This window comes from Hemiscyllium ocellatum, chromosome 43 (assembly GCF_020745735.1).
Source record: "Hemiscyllium ocellatum isolate sHemOce1 chromosome 43, sHemOce1.pat.X.cur, whole genome shotgun sequence".
NCBI classification, from domain to species: domain Eukaryota; kingdom Metazoa; phylum Chordata; class Chondrichthyes; order Orectolobiformes; family Hemiscylliidae; genus Hemiscyllium; species Hemiscyllium ocellatum.
In genome coordinates this window covers 27,608,824-27,629,485 of record NC_083443.1, presented here as the reverse complement: position 1 = coordinate 27,629,485, position 20,662 = coordinate 27,608,824, and the positions used below count along the sequence as shown (strand labels likewise).

General features: G+C 45.3%; 1 protein-coding gene across 3 annotated transcripts in view; it reads left to right on the top strand.

Moving 5' to 3' along the window:
* Window positions 1-17,852, top strand: part of fut11 (fucosyltransferase 11 (alpha (1,3) fucosyltransferase)) — a 50,350-nt gene extending 32,498 nt beyond the window's left edge. Inside the window, exons 2-4 of one of the 3 annotated variants that reach the window (XR_009647262.1) lie at window positions 5,540-6,165; window positions 8,310-8,435; window positions 12,707-12,769. Coding sequence is in view for 2 of the 3 variants with exons in the window: in XM_060854159.1 (XP_060710142.1) it covers window positions 5,540-6,165; window positions 12,707-12,851 (771 nt within the window). In the remaining variant the exon portion in view is untranslated. Of the gene's footprint in view, window positions 1-5,539; window positions 6,166-8,309; window positions 8,436-10,736; window positions 10,812-12,706 lie in introns of all 3 variants that reach the window. The other 2 variants (XM_060854160.1, XM_060854159.1) reach the window with 2 other exon arrangements.
* Window positions 17,853-20,662: the final 2,810 nt, after the last annotated feature.

Here is a 20,662-nt window from a genome sequence, read left to right as displayed (position 1 = left end):
GAGTGGGGGGAGGATCAGTGCGGGGGGAGGATCAGTGCGGGGGGAGGATCAGTGCGGGGGGGGAGGATCAGTGCGGGGGGGAGGAGTGGGGGGAGGATCAGTGCGGGGGGGGAGGAGGGGGGGACGATCAGTGCAGGGGGGAGGATCAGTGCGGGGGGGAGGAGGGGGTGAGGATCAGTGCGGGGGGGGTGAGGATCAGTGCGGGGGGGAGGGGTGAGGATCAGTGCAGTGGGGGAGGAGGGGGGAGGATCAGTACGGGGGGGAGGATCAGTGCAGTGGGGGAGGAGGGGGGAGGATCAGTACGGGGGGGAGGATCAGTGCAGTGGGGGAGGAGGGGGGAGGATCAGTACGGGGGGGAGGATCAGTGCAGGGGGGAGGAGGGGGGAGGATCAGTGCAGGGGGGGAGGATCAGTGCAGCGGGGGAGGAGGGGGGGAGGATCAGTGCAGGGGGGAGGATCAGTGCAGGGGGGGAGGGGGGGGAGGATCAGTGCAGGGGGGGAGGAGGGGGTGAGGATCAGTGCAGGGGGGGAGGATCAGTGCAGGGGGGGAGGAGGGGGGGAGGATCAGTGCAGGGGGGGAGGAGGGGGGGAGGATCAGTGCAGGGGGGGAGGAGGGGGGGAGGATCAGTGCGGGGGGGGAGGAGTGGGGGGAGGATCAGTGCGGGGGGGGGAGGAGTGGGGGGAGGATCAGTGCGGGGGGGGAGGATCAGTGCGGGAGGGGAGGAGGGGGGGTCCAGTGCGGGGGGGGAGCGGGGGGTCCGGTGGTTTGGTGGGGGAGAGATGGGGGTCCGTGGTGGGGGGGAGGAGGAGGAGATGGGGGTCCGGTGGTGGGGGGGGGGGGGAGGAGGAGGAGATGGGGGTCCGGTGGTGGGGGGGGGGAGGAGGAGGAGATGGGGGTCCGGTGGTGGGGGGGAGGAGGAGGAGGAGATGGGGGTCCGGTGGTGGGGGGGAGGAGGGGGGGAGGGTCAGTGCAGGGGGGGAGGAGGGGGGGAGGGTCAGTGCAGGGGGGGAGGAGGGGGGGAGGGTCAGTGCAGGGGGGGAGGAGGGGGGGAGGGTCAGTGCAGGGGGGGAGGAGGGGGGGAGGGTCAGTGCAGGGGGGGAGGAGGGGGGGAGGGTCAGTGCAGGGGGGGGTCAGTGCAGGGGGGGAGGAGGGGGGGGGGGTCAGTGCAGGGGGGGAGGAGGGGGGGAGGGTCAGTGCAGGGGGGGAGGAGGGGGGGAGGGTCAGTGCAGGGGGGGAGGAGGGGGGGAGGGTCAGTGCAGGGGAGGATCAGTGCGGGGGGGAGGGTCAGTGCAGGGGGGGGAGGATCAGTGCGGGGGGGAGGAGTGGGGGGAGGATCAGTGCGGGGGGGGAGGAGTGGGGGGAGGATCAGTGCGGGGGGGGAGGAGTGGGGGGAGGATCAGTGCGGGGGGGGAGGAGTGGGGGGAGGATCAGTGCGGGGGGGAGGAGTGGGGGGAGGATCAGTGCAGGGGGGGAGGAGGGGGGGAGGGTCAGTGCAGGGGGGGAGGAGGGGGGGAGGGTCAGTGCAGGGGGGGAGGGGGGGGGGAGGGTCAGTGCAGGGGGGGAGGAGGGGGGGAGGGTCAGTGCAGGGGGGGAGGAGGGGGGGAGGGTCAGTGCAGGGGGGGAGGAGGGGGGGAGGGTCAGTGCAGGGGGGGAGGAGGGGGGGAGGGTCAGTGCAGGGGGGGAGGAGGGGGGGAGGGTCAGTGCAGGGGGGGAGGAGGGGGGGAGGGTCAGTGCAGGGGGGGAGGAGGGGGGGAGGGTCAGTGCAGGGGGGGAGGAGGGGGGGAGGGTCAGTGCAGGGGGGGAGGAGGGGGGGAGGGTCAGTGCAGGGGGGGAGGAGGGGGGGAGGGTCAGTGCAGGGGGGGAGGAGGGGGGGAGGGTCAGTGCAGGGGGGGGAGGAGGGGGGGAGGGTCAGTGCAGGGGGGGGAGGAGGGGGGGAGGGTCAGTGCAGGGGGGGGGAGGATCAGTGCGGGGGGGAGGGTCAGTGCAGGGGGGGAGGATCAGTGCGGGGGGGAGGAGTGGGGGGAGGAGGATCAGTGCGGGGGGGAGGAGTGGGGGGAGGATCAGTGCGGGGGGGGAGGAGTGGGGGGAGGATCAGTGCGGGGGGGGAGGAGTGGGGGGAGGATCAGTGCGGGGGGGGAGGAGTGGGGGGAGGATCAGTGCGGGGTGGGAGGAGTGGGGGGAGGATCAGTGCGGGGTGGGAGGAGTGGGGGGAGGATCAGTGCAGTGGGGAGGAGTGTGTTCAGTGCAGGTGGGGAGGAGGGGGGGGTCCAGTGCGGGCTGAGAGGTGTTCAGTGCAGGGGTGGTCAGTGTGGGCTGGGGGGGTGGTCAGTGCGGGAGTGGTCAGTGTGGGCTGATGGGGGGGTCAGTGCGGGGGTGGTCAGTGTGGGCTGATGGGGGGGTCAGTGCGGGGGTGGTCAGTGTGGGCTGAGGGGGCGTTAGTGCGGGGGTGGTCAGTGTGGGCTGAGGGGGGTCAGTGCGGGGGTGGTCAGTGCGGGGGTGGTCAGTGTGGGCTGGGGGGGTCAGTGTGGGCTGAGTGGGGGTCAGTGCGGGGGTGGTCAGTGCGGGCTGAGTGTGGGGGCGTCAATGAGGGGGGTGGTCAGTGCGGGCTGAGTGGGGGGTCAGTGAGGGTGGGGTCAGTGAGGAGGTGGTCAGTGCGGGCTGAGTGAGGGTGGGTCAGTGAGAGCGGTGGTCACTGCGGGCTGAGGGGGTGTCATTGTGGGGGTGGTCAATGCGGGCTGAGTGCGCGTCAGTGAGGGGGGTGGTCAGTGCGGGCTGAGTGGCGGGGATCAGTGAGGGGGGTGGTCATTCCGGCTGAGTGGCGGGGATCAGTGAGGGGGGTGGTCAGTGCGGGCTGAGTGGCGGGGATCAGTGAGGGGGGGTGGTCAGTGCGGGCTGAGTTGGGGGGATCAGTGAGGGGGGTGGTCAGTGCGGTCTGAGTGGCGGGGATCAGTGAGGGGGGGGTGGTCAGTGCGGGCTGAGTGGGGGGGATCAGTGAGGGGGGTGGGGAGTGCGGGCTGAGTGGGGGGATCAGTGCGAGGGGTGGGCGGGGGGTCAGTGAGGGGGTTGGGCAGTGCGGGCTGAGTGGGAGGGGGAGGGTCAGTGATGAGCGGGGTCAGTGCGGGCTGAGTGGGAGGGGGAGGGTCAGTGCGGGCTGAGGGGGAGGGTCAGTGATGAGTTGGCGTCAGTGAGTGGGGTGGTCAGTGCGGGCTAAGGGGGAGGGGTCAGTGCGGGCTGAGGCGGGGGATGGTCAGTGCGGGCTGAGGGGTGGAGGGGGAGGGTCAGTGAGGGGGGAGGTCAGTGCAGTCAGCGGTGGGGGGAGTCAGTGAAGGGGGGCTCTTGCGGGGGGGAGGTGGGGGTTGGTGCAGGCAGAGGGGTATTGGGGGGGGGGGGGTTCATTGCGGGCCGAGGGGAAGAGGTTGGTGCGTGGGCTGATCACCATTGCACTGTACACACACACACACACACACACACACGGACACAGGTACACACAGACGCACGCACACACTCCCACACTCAAACATGCACCCCCTCACAGGCTTAAGACACTCTGCATTCACTACACACACTTTCTCACACTCGCAACCCCGACCCCAGACGGGGAGACACACACACACACACACGCCCGCAGACAAAAACCCACATGCGCGCACACATTTTGTGGGGTGCGTTTGTACTTGCAGAGTTACATTGCACTTTGCTGTAAAACTGCATACATTCATGTAGAACTCTGAGCTCAAACACTGCATGAAATTATGTAAAACTCTGTTATTTTATTTTTAGATTAGAGTCAATCTAAACATCAGGTTTAAACAGAGAACACAGGGGGTCAACACCTTCAACATATTGTCTAGCTATCACTATTGTTAACTTTGTACACCCCAGTCCAACACCGGCATCTCCAAATCATCACAGTAGGTGGCAGTGTAAATCTACAAATAGGAGGCAATATCACAATATTCACTTCAGCACTGGGTACAGTCAATTGTAGACTACAAACATTAAAGCTGTTTGAATTATTCTATACTGATTGCTGCAGTATTGCGGTCACAGTAGCTATTGATTTAGTTTTATTTGAAATTTAAATTCATTTATATTTAAACATTTAATCTTACAACCTTTAGGCTAATATATCATATTTGTTTTTGAAAATGTTGGGTTTCGATGTTCAGTAGCTTTAGGAGCATCATAACCTTGTTTTTTTGAAATATTTTGTTTGATAGTTTAACTGCCATCCAGTTAAAGCCACAAGGCCTTTGGCAAGGAAGCTATGAGCCTGTGATATTAGAAACAAACTGCTGGTAAGGAGAGAGGTTTGGCCCACTAGCAGAAGGCAGAGTGGAGATGAAGGGGTCTTTTCAGGATGGCTTCTGGTGACTAGTGGAGTTCCACAGGGCTCAGTGTTAAGACCACAGTGTTTCACACTATAAATTCATGATCAGGATGAAGGAACTGAGGGCCCGTGTTTGACTAAGATGGACCAGATTAACAGTCCCAATCAGGGGATTCGTATTCTATGGTGTCTACTTGACTGACCTCGTCGCAATCATTACAGTCTACTACATTTTCCAATGCTAAGGCAGAATCCTTAGTGGTTTTGGTGATCAAATGTACCTCATGATTACATTAAGTTTCTAGTGTTAACAATGACTGACTGAAATTAATTGTTCTAAATTAGAGTTTTGATACTAGTGAACTTGTGTTAACACAACAAGAAGAGCAGGTTTTGTGTGAAATTGAGTTGCTACTTAACTAGTGTGACCAGACAGGCAAGGGTCAAACCCAGGAAACAACTGAAAACTGGTTTTTAGTAGTTACCATGTTGACAGACCAATGGCAGGTTTCTGGGGTTGGTAGTGGATGCTGGGAGAACATGTGATAACATCTGTCAAATATAAAATAAAGCAAAGAACTGGAGATCTGCAACAAAAAAGAAATTTGTTGGTGAAACTCAGCAAGTCCAGCAGTATCTGTGGGAAGAAAGCAGAGTTAATGTTTTGAGTCTGATGTCTGTTTGTCCGAGCTATGATATGTCCAACCAGAGATGGCAGCCTCTATTCTGTGGATTATTTAAAAGACTTCTTCACAGCAAGTTCAAAGATGTCAAGGGGCTTGTGGGGGTGAGGATACAGGTTGTCTGCAATGAGGTTGTTTGACAGGAAGAATTTTCACGCACTTTCTCCTCCAGCATTGGTTTAAAGTTTTAACTGGAAAGTGTAAAACAGGACATCTGACAGTTTCCTAAAGATAGTTCAAAACATCAAGGCATTTACTGAGAACCGTCATTGTGAAAACAGGATATCTGTGTCACCCTCTGATTATCCTTGATATGACACTCTTTACAGCCATAAAAAGGTCTTTTGTTCTCCCCTCGGTATGAGCTATCCACATATTTTTCTTTTATTCTGCCCAGATTTCACCTCTACTATCATTAAACCAAAGAGTAATTTCTGTTACCTCAACTGTAATATAAAATGACCCTAGAGATACATATTGACTGACCTTCACTCAACTTTGTTTTCTTTCCTTCTCCCACATGTAGATTGATTCTTACGGCCAGTGCCTGCAAAACAAGAATCTGCCTAATGATCGATTGGTCGACACACTAACAGCCACAACTGAAGATGCAGAGTTCATGAATTTCATAAGCCAGTACAAATTTCACCTCGCCATGGAGAACGCGATATGTGACGATTATATGACTGAGAAACTATGGCGCCCAATGCACTTGGGAGCTGTGCCGATCTATCGCGGTTCCCCAGTGGTCCAGGATTGGATGCCCAATTCACATTCTGTAATTCTAATCGACGACTTTGAATCGCCAAAGGATTTAGCAGACTATATCAACTTCCTTGACCAAAATGACAATGAGTATTTGAAGTATCTAGAGTACAAACAGCCAGGTGGCATCACTAACACTTTGCTGCTGGAGAGTTTGGAAAAGAGGGAATGGGGCGTGAATGATATTAACAAGCCTAACTATTTGAATGGATTTGAATGCTTTGTTTGTGAGAAGGAAAATGAAAGATTGCAGGCAGAGGAAGCTCACAGACAGCAGCCAGATAAGTTTAAAATGCCAGCCCCTCGAATAGCTGCTTACAATCATATGGGCTGTCCACTTCCAGTCCCTGGGCATGGAAGCATTGATGAGATTCCTGAAAATGACAGGTAGGTGACTGCCATCAACTTGTACTAAGGAACCTATTTCTTAACCATCCAAAGTGATCTCCTTTCATAAGGACAGTTGGTTTATACATCCAGCTTTGACCAAGATTTCTGCAGAGTTGCCAAAAAGTTGTGGGTGGCACAGTGGTTAGCACTGCTGCCTCACAGCGCCAGAGACCCGGGTTCAATTCCCGCCTCAGGTGATTGACCGTGTGGAGTTTGCACGTTCTCCCCGTGTCTGCGTGGGTTTCCTCCGGGTGCTCCGGTTTCCTCCCACAGTCCAAAGATGTGCTTGTCAGGTGAATTGGCCATGCTGAATTGCCCGTAGTATTAGGTAAGAGGTAAATGTAGGGGTATGGGTGGGTTGCGCTTCGGTGGGTCGGTGTGGACTAGTTGGGCCGAAGGGCCTGTTTCCACACTGTAAGTAATCTAATCTAAAATGAAATCCAAAAGCTATTCTTTTCAAGCTATGGATGTTTCCCTTCATGGAAAGCACAAATCAATCTCTGACCATCTAAACTGGGAGCTTAATGTATAACTGCTTACTTTGTCCCCTGATAAAACTCTCCTTGTGAACAATTTCCCATTAGCCTCCAAGAACTAGCTCTGACTGTTCTTTAAAATACATCAGCATGACAACAGAAACACTTATTTTATATACCCAGAACTCACAAATGCACCCAATCATTTCTTTTCCAACACCAAATCACCTGTCTTGCAGAAACGCCTAATTTTTAAAATTTAACCTATTGTTCAGAGATATTATTATGCACCATTGGAGCATATGTGAATTGAACCCAAGCCTTCCAGTCCAGGGGTAGGGCCATTACCATTACACTACAGTTGGAACCCTAAAAAAAAATTACAAGCTAAAATTTAGCCCCATCAGCTACACAAACCAAAGCCCGCATGCCTCTGTTCTACTAAAATATAGATAGTTCACACCTTTCATTACTGTGCCATATCATTAATTAGAAATGGGTTTAATGGGGAGGAACTACAAAAGGACAGAATTTGAAAATGTTTGGAACAAACGGAACAGTGTAGAAAAGCACACTTTAAAGTAGAGTGTAACAAGCAAAAAAAAGTCAGCAGGTCTAGCAGCAACATTTTAAGTCCAGTGACCCAATTTCAGGTCTCTGGAATTAAAAATTGACTGTTTTCCCTTCACTGGTGGCAGATCAGTTGAGCTTTTCCGTGATTTATTTCCATCTTCCATAGTTCTTTCTTTTAATTTAAGACGTAGAATGTCTTGGGCAGTGCCCAGATCCCGATTCTCAACTTTTTCCCTTCTGACATTTATGCTGTGTTATAACAAACATTTTTTTTCTATAAAAGAATGTTATTTTTGTTTAATGTACAATTCAATGTATGCTTTAATTCTATTTTACTTTCTTAATGGGAAAGTTGAGGCTGCTGCTGTGTACCAGGTTAAACCTTGGGTAAGGGCATACTGCAGCCGTCAGCCTTTTCATGCCTGTGTGTGGGTGAAATGCTCTGTGCCCATTGCATAAATTGAATAGTACACCTAAATGCAATTTTTTTTTGAGTTGATTTGCAAAAGGCAGACTAACCAAGAGCTGTATCTATGAATTCTCTGTGATCCCTTCATGATTTTGCTGCCAAACCTGCTTAAAAGGATTCTAGGAGCTGATTGACATGGTTGTAATGACTACAGCATGAGATGATGGGAGGCAGAATAACTTTTTTTAAAAAACTACAATGTGTACCTCAGTCAGTCACAAGGATAGAGGCAGGGGCGACCTACCATACAGTTACAGTGGGCTGAATGACCTCTGGTACAGCTCATTCTATGATTTTTAAGTTATTTCTTTCTGGGTGTGGTAACTTAAGCTGCTTCAGCATTTTTTTTATTTCAGTCCAGTTGTAATTATTCCCATCACGTTTTCAGATCTCTGCATGAAATGTGCGGCCTAAAGTTTCTGGATTACCTGCTGCAGCTGGTGATGTATTAAAGTGTGTTGATTATGATCTGTACAGGGCAAGACCAAGCAAGGAGTGGATGCTTAAGGAAATTACAATAATATGAGCTATTTAGCCAGCTGTCAGTTTTTAACTGACACTTCTGTTGATGTTCCAAATCCTTTGAGCTTGAAACTTAATGAAACATTTTCCTTGTTTAATAGAGAAATAATGGGAGATTAGGAGAGTTTGAATTAGAAGCTTGGTTTTGAACTTTGGCATGCTGAAATGAGACGATAGGGAGTTGCTGATAATGCTAAGAGTTAAGGATTAAACCACACAAAACTAAGGTGAGTTAGTACCCATGCTAATGTTGACCTGCATGTTTGCTGTCATTTTTTAATTTGCTTGATGTATTTTGTAGTTCACGTACGATTGAAATTCTGGCTCTGGGATTTTACAACAGTTGCATGGCAACTGCATAGACCCTGGAGGGTTTTCAAAGTACATTATAAGAAGTCAATATGCAAATGAGGACTCCGCAGATGAGTATTTTTGTTGTTGCCATCAATATGAAACTATTGGAAAGCCATTCCTGCAGATATTTAAAATAACTTGCATTTACAGCACCCTTAAAGCAAAACACCTAATATTTTATCAAATAAATGGTGTGTTTATGCGTTGACACAATTTTATTACAACTTTCACAAAATACTGTGGTTTGACTTTTTCCCAGCATAATTTGCTCATGTTACTTTCTCTTAGAAGCAACCTCTTTATGGAGGCAGGAAATAAATCATGGGGCTATAGGTGGTTTCTGACTCAGTTTAAGAAGAATAAGGAGGTGTTCATAGGTTAGCTTATATGAAAAAAGATTGAGAGTGGTAAAGTGTGGAGTCTCGGTGAGTGTAGCAGTCTCTTCCCAACCCTATAAAAGTGAGTTTTGTTTCCATTTTATTCAAACCTATTCATAAAGATGTGTTCATGACTGGTGTTCTACGACAATGCCCTGAATGTCTAATGATATTGATATGTTAGTGAGATAAAAATGAAGCGCAGTAACTACAGCGATGACCATGTTTTGACCGAAGAGAAACAAAGTATAGTAGACTTAAAATGAAGTCGCTTTGGTGAGATATTTTCCACCACTAATAATTGCATTCCCAATACAAATATTTCAATGAAATGTGCTATGGAGTTTAATTAGAAATTATGTTGCATAGAGAGTACAACATTAGCTGAGTCCTGTCTTTTCAAGAGTTGAGGCTAAACATTACATTGACGGATGGCTGCTTTCTGTTTTGGTGATGGTAGTTTGCCATTTCTGTTACCAGATGTCGTAGAGCTGGATGTGAAAAGCTTGTCTCTGAGCCCTACATTTTAAAAAAAGTAACAACCAATTTCAAGATCTGTTCTTCTGTTGGGGTTTTTTTCAAAATCCACAGACTTGATTCTGAAAGATGAGAATTCCTGTGAACATAATGTATAACAAATTCACATTGAATTAATTTGAAATTAGATGAACATTTATACTTGTTCAGGGGAATATCGTTGTCATGGCCAATATTTGACTCCTCCTAATTGCCTTTGAAAAGGTGATGAGCTGCTGTTGTGAACTGCAGACACCGATTTACTATACCAGTATCTGCAGTGCTGTTGAATAAGGAGTTACAGGACTTTTACTTGGCTGCAGTGGAGGAACAGGAATATAGTTCCAAGTCAGTGTGACTTGGAAGGGAACTAGCAGGTGATGGTGCACCTGGTATAGATGTCATGCATGGGTTTGGGAGGTGCTTTCAAGTAAGTTATTACTTCATTTTACCCATGACTGTTTCATTGGTTATGTTGATCATTGGGCAGTGAAAAGATGGCTTTGACTAGATGTTTTTAAAAAAAAAACTTTGCAGAATGGTTTTTAAAGTATCAGAAGAAAGTACCATACTCTCCTTCAGCAATAGATGAATTTGAATATTGAGAACCAATTAGTAAGATGGTTGATAATTCTATGCAACAGAATTATGGTGGACTGTTGTCAGGGTTATAAGCCACAGCTGTGTGGACACTGTCTTATTGAAAATGTATCAAAGGATCATGGATAGGTCTGTTGAATCAAGCATAGCATGCTTAATGAAATTCACTGTAATTAAGGGTACATTTGTAAAATTACTTTGATCTAGAGTATGCTTTTCAGATCACATTGAGAGCTGAGGTGCAGGAAATTACTAAATGTGCCAATTAGATTGTCTGTCTGAAGTTGGGAAATCAGGATAATTGATAAGCTCGTGTAAGATTTAAAGTTGAAAATCCGATTGATTTTTATTTTGAATGGATTAATGAGGGGACCAAGAGTTCCATGGTTTTGATCCTGCAGATGATGATAATTTGTTTATGACTGGTGCAGTCAATCACAGCTTGGGCACCGGGATTCTGCAGCAAGACAGAATTTCATAGGCTTGCAAATCCACATATAATTTGCTCCAGGTCTTGGGTTTGATGGCATACTTGGCACTGTGTAGTTTGTTTTCCCTACGGCCTTCAGTTAGGCACCTATCTTCCTACCCACTGAAATATTGGTACTGGTATTTAAGGATTGCCTTGATTATCTGAGTTTGTGAAAGGTTATACTTAAATGCAAACCTTTTCTTATACAGTAGCCAGGGCATTATTATCATCATGGGGATTTAATAAGGAACAAGAGGATTAAATGCAAGGAGACTTCTTTTAAGGTAGGAAATAGCTGCCACATTGTCTGAATTTATGGGGCCAGTTTTCACGAAGAAAGCTTTTTCACAAGATGGAATGATTTGATATTGTTCTATTGCAACAAGCCATTAAACCTAGCTTCTCTGTATTTTTAGATGTATGTCTGACAATTTTAGAAGTTCAGCGCTGATATGTTCAGACTCTTGAGTCATCCCACCATTTAGTGCAGCCAGACTTCATTTGTGTAAAACGTCCATTAAAGAAATTGCCCATCCTGGAATAAAATCAGTTGGAAACCTTCCAGTTATTGTCTACTCTCCTCTGCCCAGTTTCATTCCTCATTGCAAAGTCACCTTGTTGTCTTGATTCATGAAGTGTTGAATTTTCTTTCTCCTTGATTGATTACAAGCAAAACAAAGACTTGACAGCAGCAAAATGCTACTGTCAAAGTACCCCAACTTTCCACCCTCTGTGTCGATTCCAGTGAAAGTCAATCAAATGTTGACTATCCTACTGCATTATGGCTATCTTTGCAGTTTAGTCCTCAAAGCTAAGTCATGGAATTGAGGAATCGTGAATCATAATAAGTCGTCTTACCTCTGTTCATTTAACCACATGGAGCATGGAGTTGAATATCCTGTTCCTGTCTACAGTACAGTTGGGTGCTGCACAACTCAAATGCAATTGTACCTATTCTGTTAATATTCCAAATTTATTGCTCTGCCAAATTCTAATTACATTATTCAATGCTTTGTATATTACTTTTAAAATGCATTTTTCCAAAAGAAATCAATTTTGTTAGCTAGTGTGCAACAAGGGTGGATGATTCATTGTGTTCATAAAAGATGTATTTCAAATATTTGAATAATTAAAGCAAAATCTTCAATTCTACATGGTCATACAAAGTCTTGAAGTATGCTCAGAAAATTTATTATTGAGTGCTGTTGCCGTTTGGTAAAAGTATCTGCCCCTTTTTTAAAAAAAGGAAAACAAAGTCATTACGTCGTCAGATTGGGCAAGTAGATAGAACAGTTCTAGATAGGTAAGAATAAGTAGTGCAACTTCAAATTAAGAATATGGTCAGAAAATCAACAAAATCTTGCATTTGTATCATAGTAAACTGTTTCAAGATGCTTCACAGGTGTATTATCAGCCAGGATTCAACACTAATACATGAAGATAATCGGACAGGTAACATGGTGCTTAGCCAGAGGGTTTAAAGTGCATCTTAAAAAGGAGGGACAAACAGATTTTAAGGAAGGAATTCCAGAGCTTATGGCTCACGCAGATGAAGATACGGCCACTGTAGAGCAATTACATCTAGCATCATGCAAGAGGCCAATATGTGCCTTTATACTCTAACTGTAAATGAATTGGATGTGGAAAGGGAGCTTGTATGTTCATAGGAGTTTAAGTTGAGTTAGTTTTTGAAAATGAGACTGAAACTCTAGTCTTGTACTAGAGCCATGGAATATTTTTAAAAAGGCAGTATTGAATATACAAACTGACAGGCAGGAAAAGCCAGCTGAACCATCTAGACTGCCACATTTGGAATGACTGGTGCATTGTGGTGAGCCACTTTGCAAAATAGTTGCTTCCATTTCTCATTGCCATAAAAAATATTGATCGACAGTCAAATTTTGCTCATTCTTCAAATTACTGCTGTGGTTCCAAGCTCAGACTAGCAATGGGAAAATTTAGGATTGGTATCAGGAAGTTCTTCAAAGAAGACAATCTACTTCAGGTCCGACAGAGGGCAAAGGCCTTGGGGTAATTTGTGGTTTAATTCAATGCAGTGGATTTAAACTTCACTCTGCCTGCAATTTCGGATTATTCTACAGGATTACTGACCAAACTGTTTCATGCTAATTTCCCCCTGCCTTAACATGCTAATCTTTGTTTGATTCTTTCCTCACAGTTGGAAAGAAATGTGGCATCAAGATTACTGGCAGAGTCTCGACCAAGCTGAAGCCTTAAGCAATATGATTCACCAAAATGAGACTGACCCAAGTAAACTATGGGATTATGTTCATCAACTAATAATGAAGAGGAACAGACACTGACAGTTGGACTACTGCTTGAGAATCGGGCCGTTGGAAAAACACTACCACTTGTATCGCAATTTGAGAATGCAATTCTCATTAACTTTATGGACACTTTTTTATATATAGATATATTTTTTATTGAAAACAAGTTCTTATAGCTTTTGTAGGAATCAATGGTCTTGCTGTTTCCATTTGTGCTAAATATGGTGCTAAATGGTTAGTGCAAAACTGGTTTCAATTCGCAGGACATGGTTTGAGTTTGAAGTTTTAAAATGTGAAGGTAAGTTTCAAGCATATTATCGCCTCCAATCAGGCAAAGGTTACAACTTAAATACCCTCTTCTGCAATATATAGAGATAAATATTTTTAAATGATCATGAATATTACAACATTTAACATTTATACAAGTTAAATTTAATATTCTTTATTCCTTTCAGAAGGACAAAAAGAGTTTTAAACAAGAAATTTACATGATTTCTGCAGCATACAAATGCATCATTTGGTCCAACATAAGCCTCTATCAATATAAGCTTTTTTTTTCCCTCAATCTTGTGAATATGTAGCTTCCCCTTGGAAACCTTAATTCTATTTGCTTCATTGTTGAGTTCACATTCTTGCCATTTTCTAAGTGAAGAAGTTTCTCCAGGATTCCCATTTGAAGCGACTGTTATATTTATGATTCCTCCAAATGTTGTCTACATTGAAGAAATTGGTAGCCTGATGGTAGTACTGCCATTGGACTAGTAATCCAGAGGTCTAGGTTAATGTTGTGATGCCATGTTAACTCCTAACATGGCATGAATTCAAGTACAATTATTAAACCTGGGTTTATAAAGAGTTTTATGGCTGTTATCAGCTAGACTATCATCAATTGTTGTAAAACTTCATCTGATTCACTGATACGTTTTAGGGAGGGAGATCCTGGTTTGAACTACGTTGATTCCAGGCCAGCAGCGATGAGGCTGAATGCTAATCTCCCTCTGAAGTGACCTCCTTTCAGGGTATTTGAGGATGAGTAACAGGTGCTGGCCTTGTAGCTTCACCTACATCCATGAAAGAACAAAAAGCATCTCAATCTTAACCTGCTCTGTTAAGTACTTCTCGTCCTCCTGTTCTAAAGAAGACTCCCTCATATGAATGGTATTCCCCAATATCTGTATCTTGGCTTTACCATCTTTGTGAATCTTTTGTTTTAGCTCTTATCCTTTTTTTTCTTAAACCTTTTTTGCAACGTGAATATCAGAATCCTCCACCATATTGGGCAGCACGGTGGCACAGTGGTTAGCACTGTTGCCTCACAGCGCCAGAGACCCGGGTTCAATTCCCGCCTCTGTGTGGAGTTTGCACATTCTCCCCGTGTCTGTGTGGGTTTCCATCGGGTGCTCCGGTTTCCTCCCACAATCCAAAAATGTGCGGGTCAGGTAAATTGGCCATGCTAAATTGCCCGTAGTGTTAGGGCAGAGGAATGGGTCTGGGTGGGTTACGCTTCGGAGGGTCGGTGTGGACTTGTTGGTCCGAAGGGCATGTTTCCACACTTTAAGTAATCTAATCTAATCATATTGTAATCCAAACATGGTCCAACCAAGGTTTTATATAAGCTCAATGCAACTTTACTTGAATTCAGTTGCACTAGCTAATCTGCTCTGCTCTGGCATTGCCACGTTGAGGTAAGATCAAGTGTAGACTTCAGGTCATGGGGTACTTCAGTTAAAAGGGTAATGAAGCTATGACATGCTGTAATTTAGCCCTCTGTAAAACCAGTGCTTTCTGTTGTTTTTATGACATTTTATCTGCATTTGTAATAGGACCAGCTAGTGTAAGCGTATTACATTAATGCAGGTGTGTATTTTATTGTATAAAACAGTTGCCACAATACATTGGGGCAATAGAAATGTTATATTGGGAAAGTTATTTTTAATATATTCCAGATGTTGAGTGTGGAGAATTAAAACTGACAAAATAATTTGAAAGCAGAAGAGTTTCCAGTCCTGAAATGTGCTGCATATGGGTCTAACGTAACAGGGAAAGACTGTCTAACTTTTATATCCATCTGGACGGATGGTAGAAGAAGCTATAAAAACCATGTCCATAAATATGTTCTTGAGGCATGCCGTCTGTATTGTACCTTGGGGGTTGCCATTGTAGACCTTTTTTTTTGAAGATTCATTATGTGCCAACTTGGAAATGCATCCTCTGTCTTTTCAAGGTTACTTGATCGTTTATCATTTGGTCACTGGAGGTGCAGTGCTTCAGGGTTTCTTGTACACTGCTCAGTGATTGACAGTGCCAATGTTGGAGCAGGGTTAATTGGTGCCTGAGGGACACCAAAGCTCCATTTCAAAATTCAGCAGCTCAGTTTCTCAGGTTTTCAGTCATTTCCCAAGCTTTATAAAATATGAATCTTGCAGTTGAGGTATGATTGATTAACCCCATAAATCAAAAAGGCTAGTTCTGTTATGTTGAGAGCTTTGGCTATCTTTGACTCAATATTAACAGTTTACAGTCCAAACAATGACAAAGAACCGTGGTAAGAGAATAATCAGAGGATTGAAATCATTTTAAACTTTTGGAAAAAGTCCTCCTGTGGGTAGAGGAAGTTCTTAAGTTACTTGAAGAAACTGCAATTTGACACAGGCATGGGATGAAATGTATAGGGTGTTTGACGTGAGCACTTGCATTGACTGCAGATGTCACAGTTGTTTTCAGAATACACGGTGACTGCTTGTTTTATTTAAAAGTTCATTGTATCACTAGAACCATGTCATCAAATTGATATTGCTGCCTCCTCCCATTAAATATTTTTCTTTAATTTGTGTAATCCTTCTATAAATCGGTGAGTAGTGAGATGGACATGTTACCTCATGCCAAAGGCACTGTACCTCACTCTTTGCTTACTAACTATGGAATCGACTGCTGAACCACTTCCCTATGTCTCCCAAGTGTTGGTGGGACATAACACACTGATTTATAACACATTGTGTTAAAACTCCCAAGTGCTTATTTGAGCAAAGTGGGGCCTGAACATATTGGAATATTTTGTACGCACAACTGTCTTTTGTTGAACAAATGGGTGGAAGAGCTGAACTTAACTTGCACACTTTTGAAGCAATTCACATTTAAATAAATGGATGCCAAAGAATTATTTTAAATTAATTGCATGGTACACTAAAAATGCAGACACTCATCATTTGAGTATTATGTGCCATGGACTTTGCTTGCTTAATGGAGGTTAGAGGGCTGAGAGATAAATAAGAGTGTGGGGCTGGGGGGTGCAGTAGGTGGGAATGTGGTAGATACATGCAGGTGCGGGATGATTGTTAGGTTGGTGGGGAGAATGGAGTGGGCAGGTCGGTGCAGAGGACATCCCAGGTGGCCGCCTATTTCCATGACCATAATTCTCCTCCCATATGATCAATAATACCCTCCAGTACATCTCCTCCACTTCCCACATCTCAGCCTTAAACACTCCTCCAACCTTCCATGCCACCAGTCTCCAGTTTTAGAACATTATCCTCTGCCATTTCTGCTGACTACAATCATCCCACCACCAGAGATATATTTCTCTCCCATCCCTTATCTGCATTCCACAGAAACCATTCCCTCCATTACTCACTTGTTAGATTCACACCCCACCCTCCACACTCAGCACCTTTCTTTGATACTACAAGAGGTGTAAAACCTACACCCACACCTCTCACCTCTGTCTAAGGCCACAAAGGATCTTTTCACCTCCGGTTGAGATTTTCCTGTACTTCCACCCACCACCTCTACTGTGTCCGTTGCTTTTGATGTGGCCTCCTCTACGTCAGAGAGACCGGGCCAGCTGTGTTTCAGGGACCATCTCTGGGACACATGCTCCCTACAACCCCACTGCCCAGTGGCTGACCACTTCCAATTCCACCCCCATATACACACACACACACACGCTGTCAAGGGCATGCAAGTCCTGGGCCACCCCCACTGCAAGCCTAAACCACCCGATGATTGGAGGAAGAATGCCTCATCTTCTACCTTGGGACCCTTCAACCACACAGCATTAACATCGACCTCACCAGTTTCCAAATCACGTCTTCCCACCGTCCACCTCGTCCCAGATCCAACCCTCCAACTCTGCACCGCCCTTTTGACTTGTCCTACCTGTCCATCTTCCTTCCCATCTATCTGCTCTACCCTCCCCGCCAACCGAAAACAATCACTCCCCACCTGCATCTACCCACTGCCTTCCCAGCTACCCCCACATTCCTGATGAAGGGCTTATGCTTGAAATGTCGACTCTCCTGTTCCTCAGGTGCTACCTGACCTGTTGTGCTTTTTCAGTGCCTCACTTTTCTGCTCTGACTCATCAGCATTTGCAGTTCTCATTTTCTCCTGGTCATTTATTGTTAGTTTGATCCATGAGTTCTTTTCCTGTTTGGTTATATTTTGTACACCAGTGGTTTTCAATTTCTGCTAATGCCTGTAACTGTGGATAATGTAACCTCATCTGAAATGTAAAGTCATGGGTGCATTATGAACCTAAGTTAGATAAGAGGGGAATGGTTTTCTTCCTCTCAAGCAGCTGGCTACACTTAACCATGACACTAGTAATTAGCATCTCTGAAGTCATGTTGATGTAGAAGGAGGCCATTTGTGCCTATGCCACTATTTATTTTGCAAAGCTAAAAGAAATATCTAAACAGTTTTGTATGCTGTGGTATTAATATTATATAATCTATTATTTTTATAAATAGTAATACTAACAGTATTGAACGTTTTGCACAAATGTAGTTATTGCTATGCCAGACATGGCTAGTTAATTTATTGTCTGTTTCATTATTATTATGCATATTTGTCAGAAATGCTGTCTCTGTAATGAGTTTACTCTGATGTGAAGTGCCAGTTAATGTTATTAGAAATAGCCCTGACTGAGGACTTCGTTTGATTTTTAGATCATGTACAAGAAGAAAAGAAGTTGTTATCCAAGTATTCATGTAGATAAAGTCAGTTTAAAAAATGAAAAATTAAATTTGTTGAATTTCACTGCTTGTGTGTCAGTAACCCAGTTTATGGTTGCAGCTGAATTAAACACTTATAGTCCTACAGGTTTATTTGGAAGCACTAGCTTTCGGAGTGCTGCTCCTTCTTCAAGTCGTTGTCAGGTGGACAAACACCTCCAAAGGTGGTCTTTGTGTGGAGCCGCAGAAAATGGGGGAGATACTAAATGCTGTTAGTCCAGAATGTTATGACCCATGATATTGTATATTTCACAGGTTCCACTATCTGAATGTACCTACTAGAGAAGGTGCAAAACTTGACCTACTCTTGGGAAATAAGGCAGGGCAGGTGACTGAGGGGACAGTGGGGGAGCACTTTGGGGCCAGCTACCATTAATTCTATTGGATTTAAAATAGTGATGGACAAGGATAGACCAGGTCTAAAAGTTGATGTTCTAAATTGGTGAACGGCCAATTTTGACAGTATTCGGCAAGAACGTTCGAAAGCTGATTGGGGGCCGGTGTTTGCAGGTAAAGGGACGGCTGGAAAATGGGAAGCCTTCAGAAATAAGAGTCCAGAAAAAGTATATTCCTGTCAGGGTGAAAGGAAAGGCTGGTAGGTATAAGGAATGCTGGATGACTAAAGTGATTGAGGGTTTGGTTAAGAAAAGGAAGCATATGTCAGGTATAGACAGGATAGATCGAGTGAATCCTTCGAGTATAAAGGAAGTAGGAGTTTATTTAAGAGGGATATCAGGAGGGCAAAAAAGGGGGCATGAGATAGCTTTGGCAAATAGAATGAAGGAGAATCCAAAGGGTTTTTACAAATACATTAAGGGCAAAAGGATAACTAGGGATAGAATAAGGCTCCTCAAAGATCAGCAAGGTGGTCTTTGTGTGGAGCCGCAGAAAATGGGGGAGATACTAAATGAGTATTTTGCATCGGTATTTATTGTGGAAAGGGATATGGAAGATATAGACTGTTTGGAAATAGATGGTGACATCTTGCAAAATGTCCAGATTACAGAGGAGGAAGTGCTGGATGTCTTGAAATGGGTAAAGGTGGAGCTGATAAGGTGTACCCGAGAACTCTGTGGGAAGCTAGAGAAGTGATTGCTGGGCTTCTTGCTGAGATATTTGTATCATCGATAGTCACAGGTGAGGTGTTGGAAGACTGGAGGTTGGCAAACATGGTGCCACTGTTTAAGGAGGGTGGTAAGGACAAGCCAGGGAACCTGACGTCGGTAGTGGGCATGTTGTTGGAGGGAATCCTGAAGGACAGGATGTACACGTACAGCAGTCCTGACAGCCCCTTCCAACCAGTCAAATCCAGAATGACAATTATCTGGTGATGAGGTTTGGACAGGGAGTTGGTTGAGAGGTTGGATTCAGGCGTACGGTGTCAGATGTTCCACTGGGAGTTTTCTGTCCAATCTTCCCTCTATAATTAACTGGTTAAGTAACTCAGAACTGACCAAAGTGCCTGACAGTGACTAAGTCAGGCACCCTTTTTGAGGGCACCAGGGAGTAGGGCAATTGTCTGGTGGAAATTCAGCTTTCTTGGGCAGTTCTCAGGGCCCACTGGTTGGAATCTCTGATGGGTATTGATACGCATTGTATGTCATTAGTTTCTCAATACGAATAAAAGGACTTCAATTTCCTAATTGGGGGAGGGTGGGAAAAACAAATCACAAACTGGCTGTGTTTGCCAGAGAGTGGTAGGTATCTGAAACTTATTGCCTGAAAAGGTGGGAGAGGCAGGACTGAAGAAGGGTTACACCTGAAACGTCGACTTCACCACCACTGATGCTGCCTGGCTAGCTCTGTTCTTCCAACTTCCTCCCTGTCTACTTTGGATTTCTGCATCTGCAGTTCTGTTTGTCTCTATAGCATAGAAGGCAGCAGGTAGAGTGCTGGAAAATGGCGCAGTGGGCCAAAGGGTCTCTGTGCTACAAAATTCAGAACTTGAGAGCGGACTAAAAATGAAGATGGCGTAGATAGAGACAAAATGTTTCCTTTTTTTGTTATTTCCGTAGTATGGTAAGTCAAAAGCTCAGAGATTAATATAGCCAAGAAATCCAATGTAAAAATTGAGGAAAATCTTTTATAGCCTGAGCTTTATTAGAAAATGGAGCTTACGTCATGCATTTGAGGTAGTTACCATACATGGATCTAAATAAGTACATGTGATAAAGGGAAATTTGAGGGCATGCTGACATGAAATAGAACAAGAGACAATTGATATGCAGTACAAGCAATGCCAGGGACCAGCTGGGCTGAATGGCCTTATTTTGTTGTAAATTTTGTATAATGCAGATAACATTCCTGTACTCAGATTACTGTGGTCTATGCCAATTTGAGGTGTGTCTGTACTTGCACAATAATTAAGGGCTCAGCTGCCCCAATGTCAATGCTGTGCACCACCACAGTCTTTATAATCCTTGAAAGGAAATGTATGCAATTTTGCATTCAATGAACTAAATTCAACAGCTTTAGTTAGCAGTCTACTAGTAGAGAATCTAAACTTGCATTAGATTCCGTGAAAGCAAAATCGAATATGTATTTTCACTATTCTGGCTGTCCTTATATTTGAACTTTGCTTTGCTGGTTATCGTTGTGTTCTAAGATAAGATGCAATAAACTTTAGATCAAAACATCTATTTGCAAACTCAACATCAATACAGTTGTTTCTGAACATAGGGCATATTCATGTTCTGAGACCTCACAGCTACATCAATTTAGTGAAGCAGTATTTGATGACCACAGGTGGCTTGATCACAAAGTGAACAGAAATCCTGTGAATGACCAACTCTAATATAGTATTTAGGAGAAAGTGAGGACTGCAGATGCTGGAGA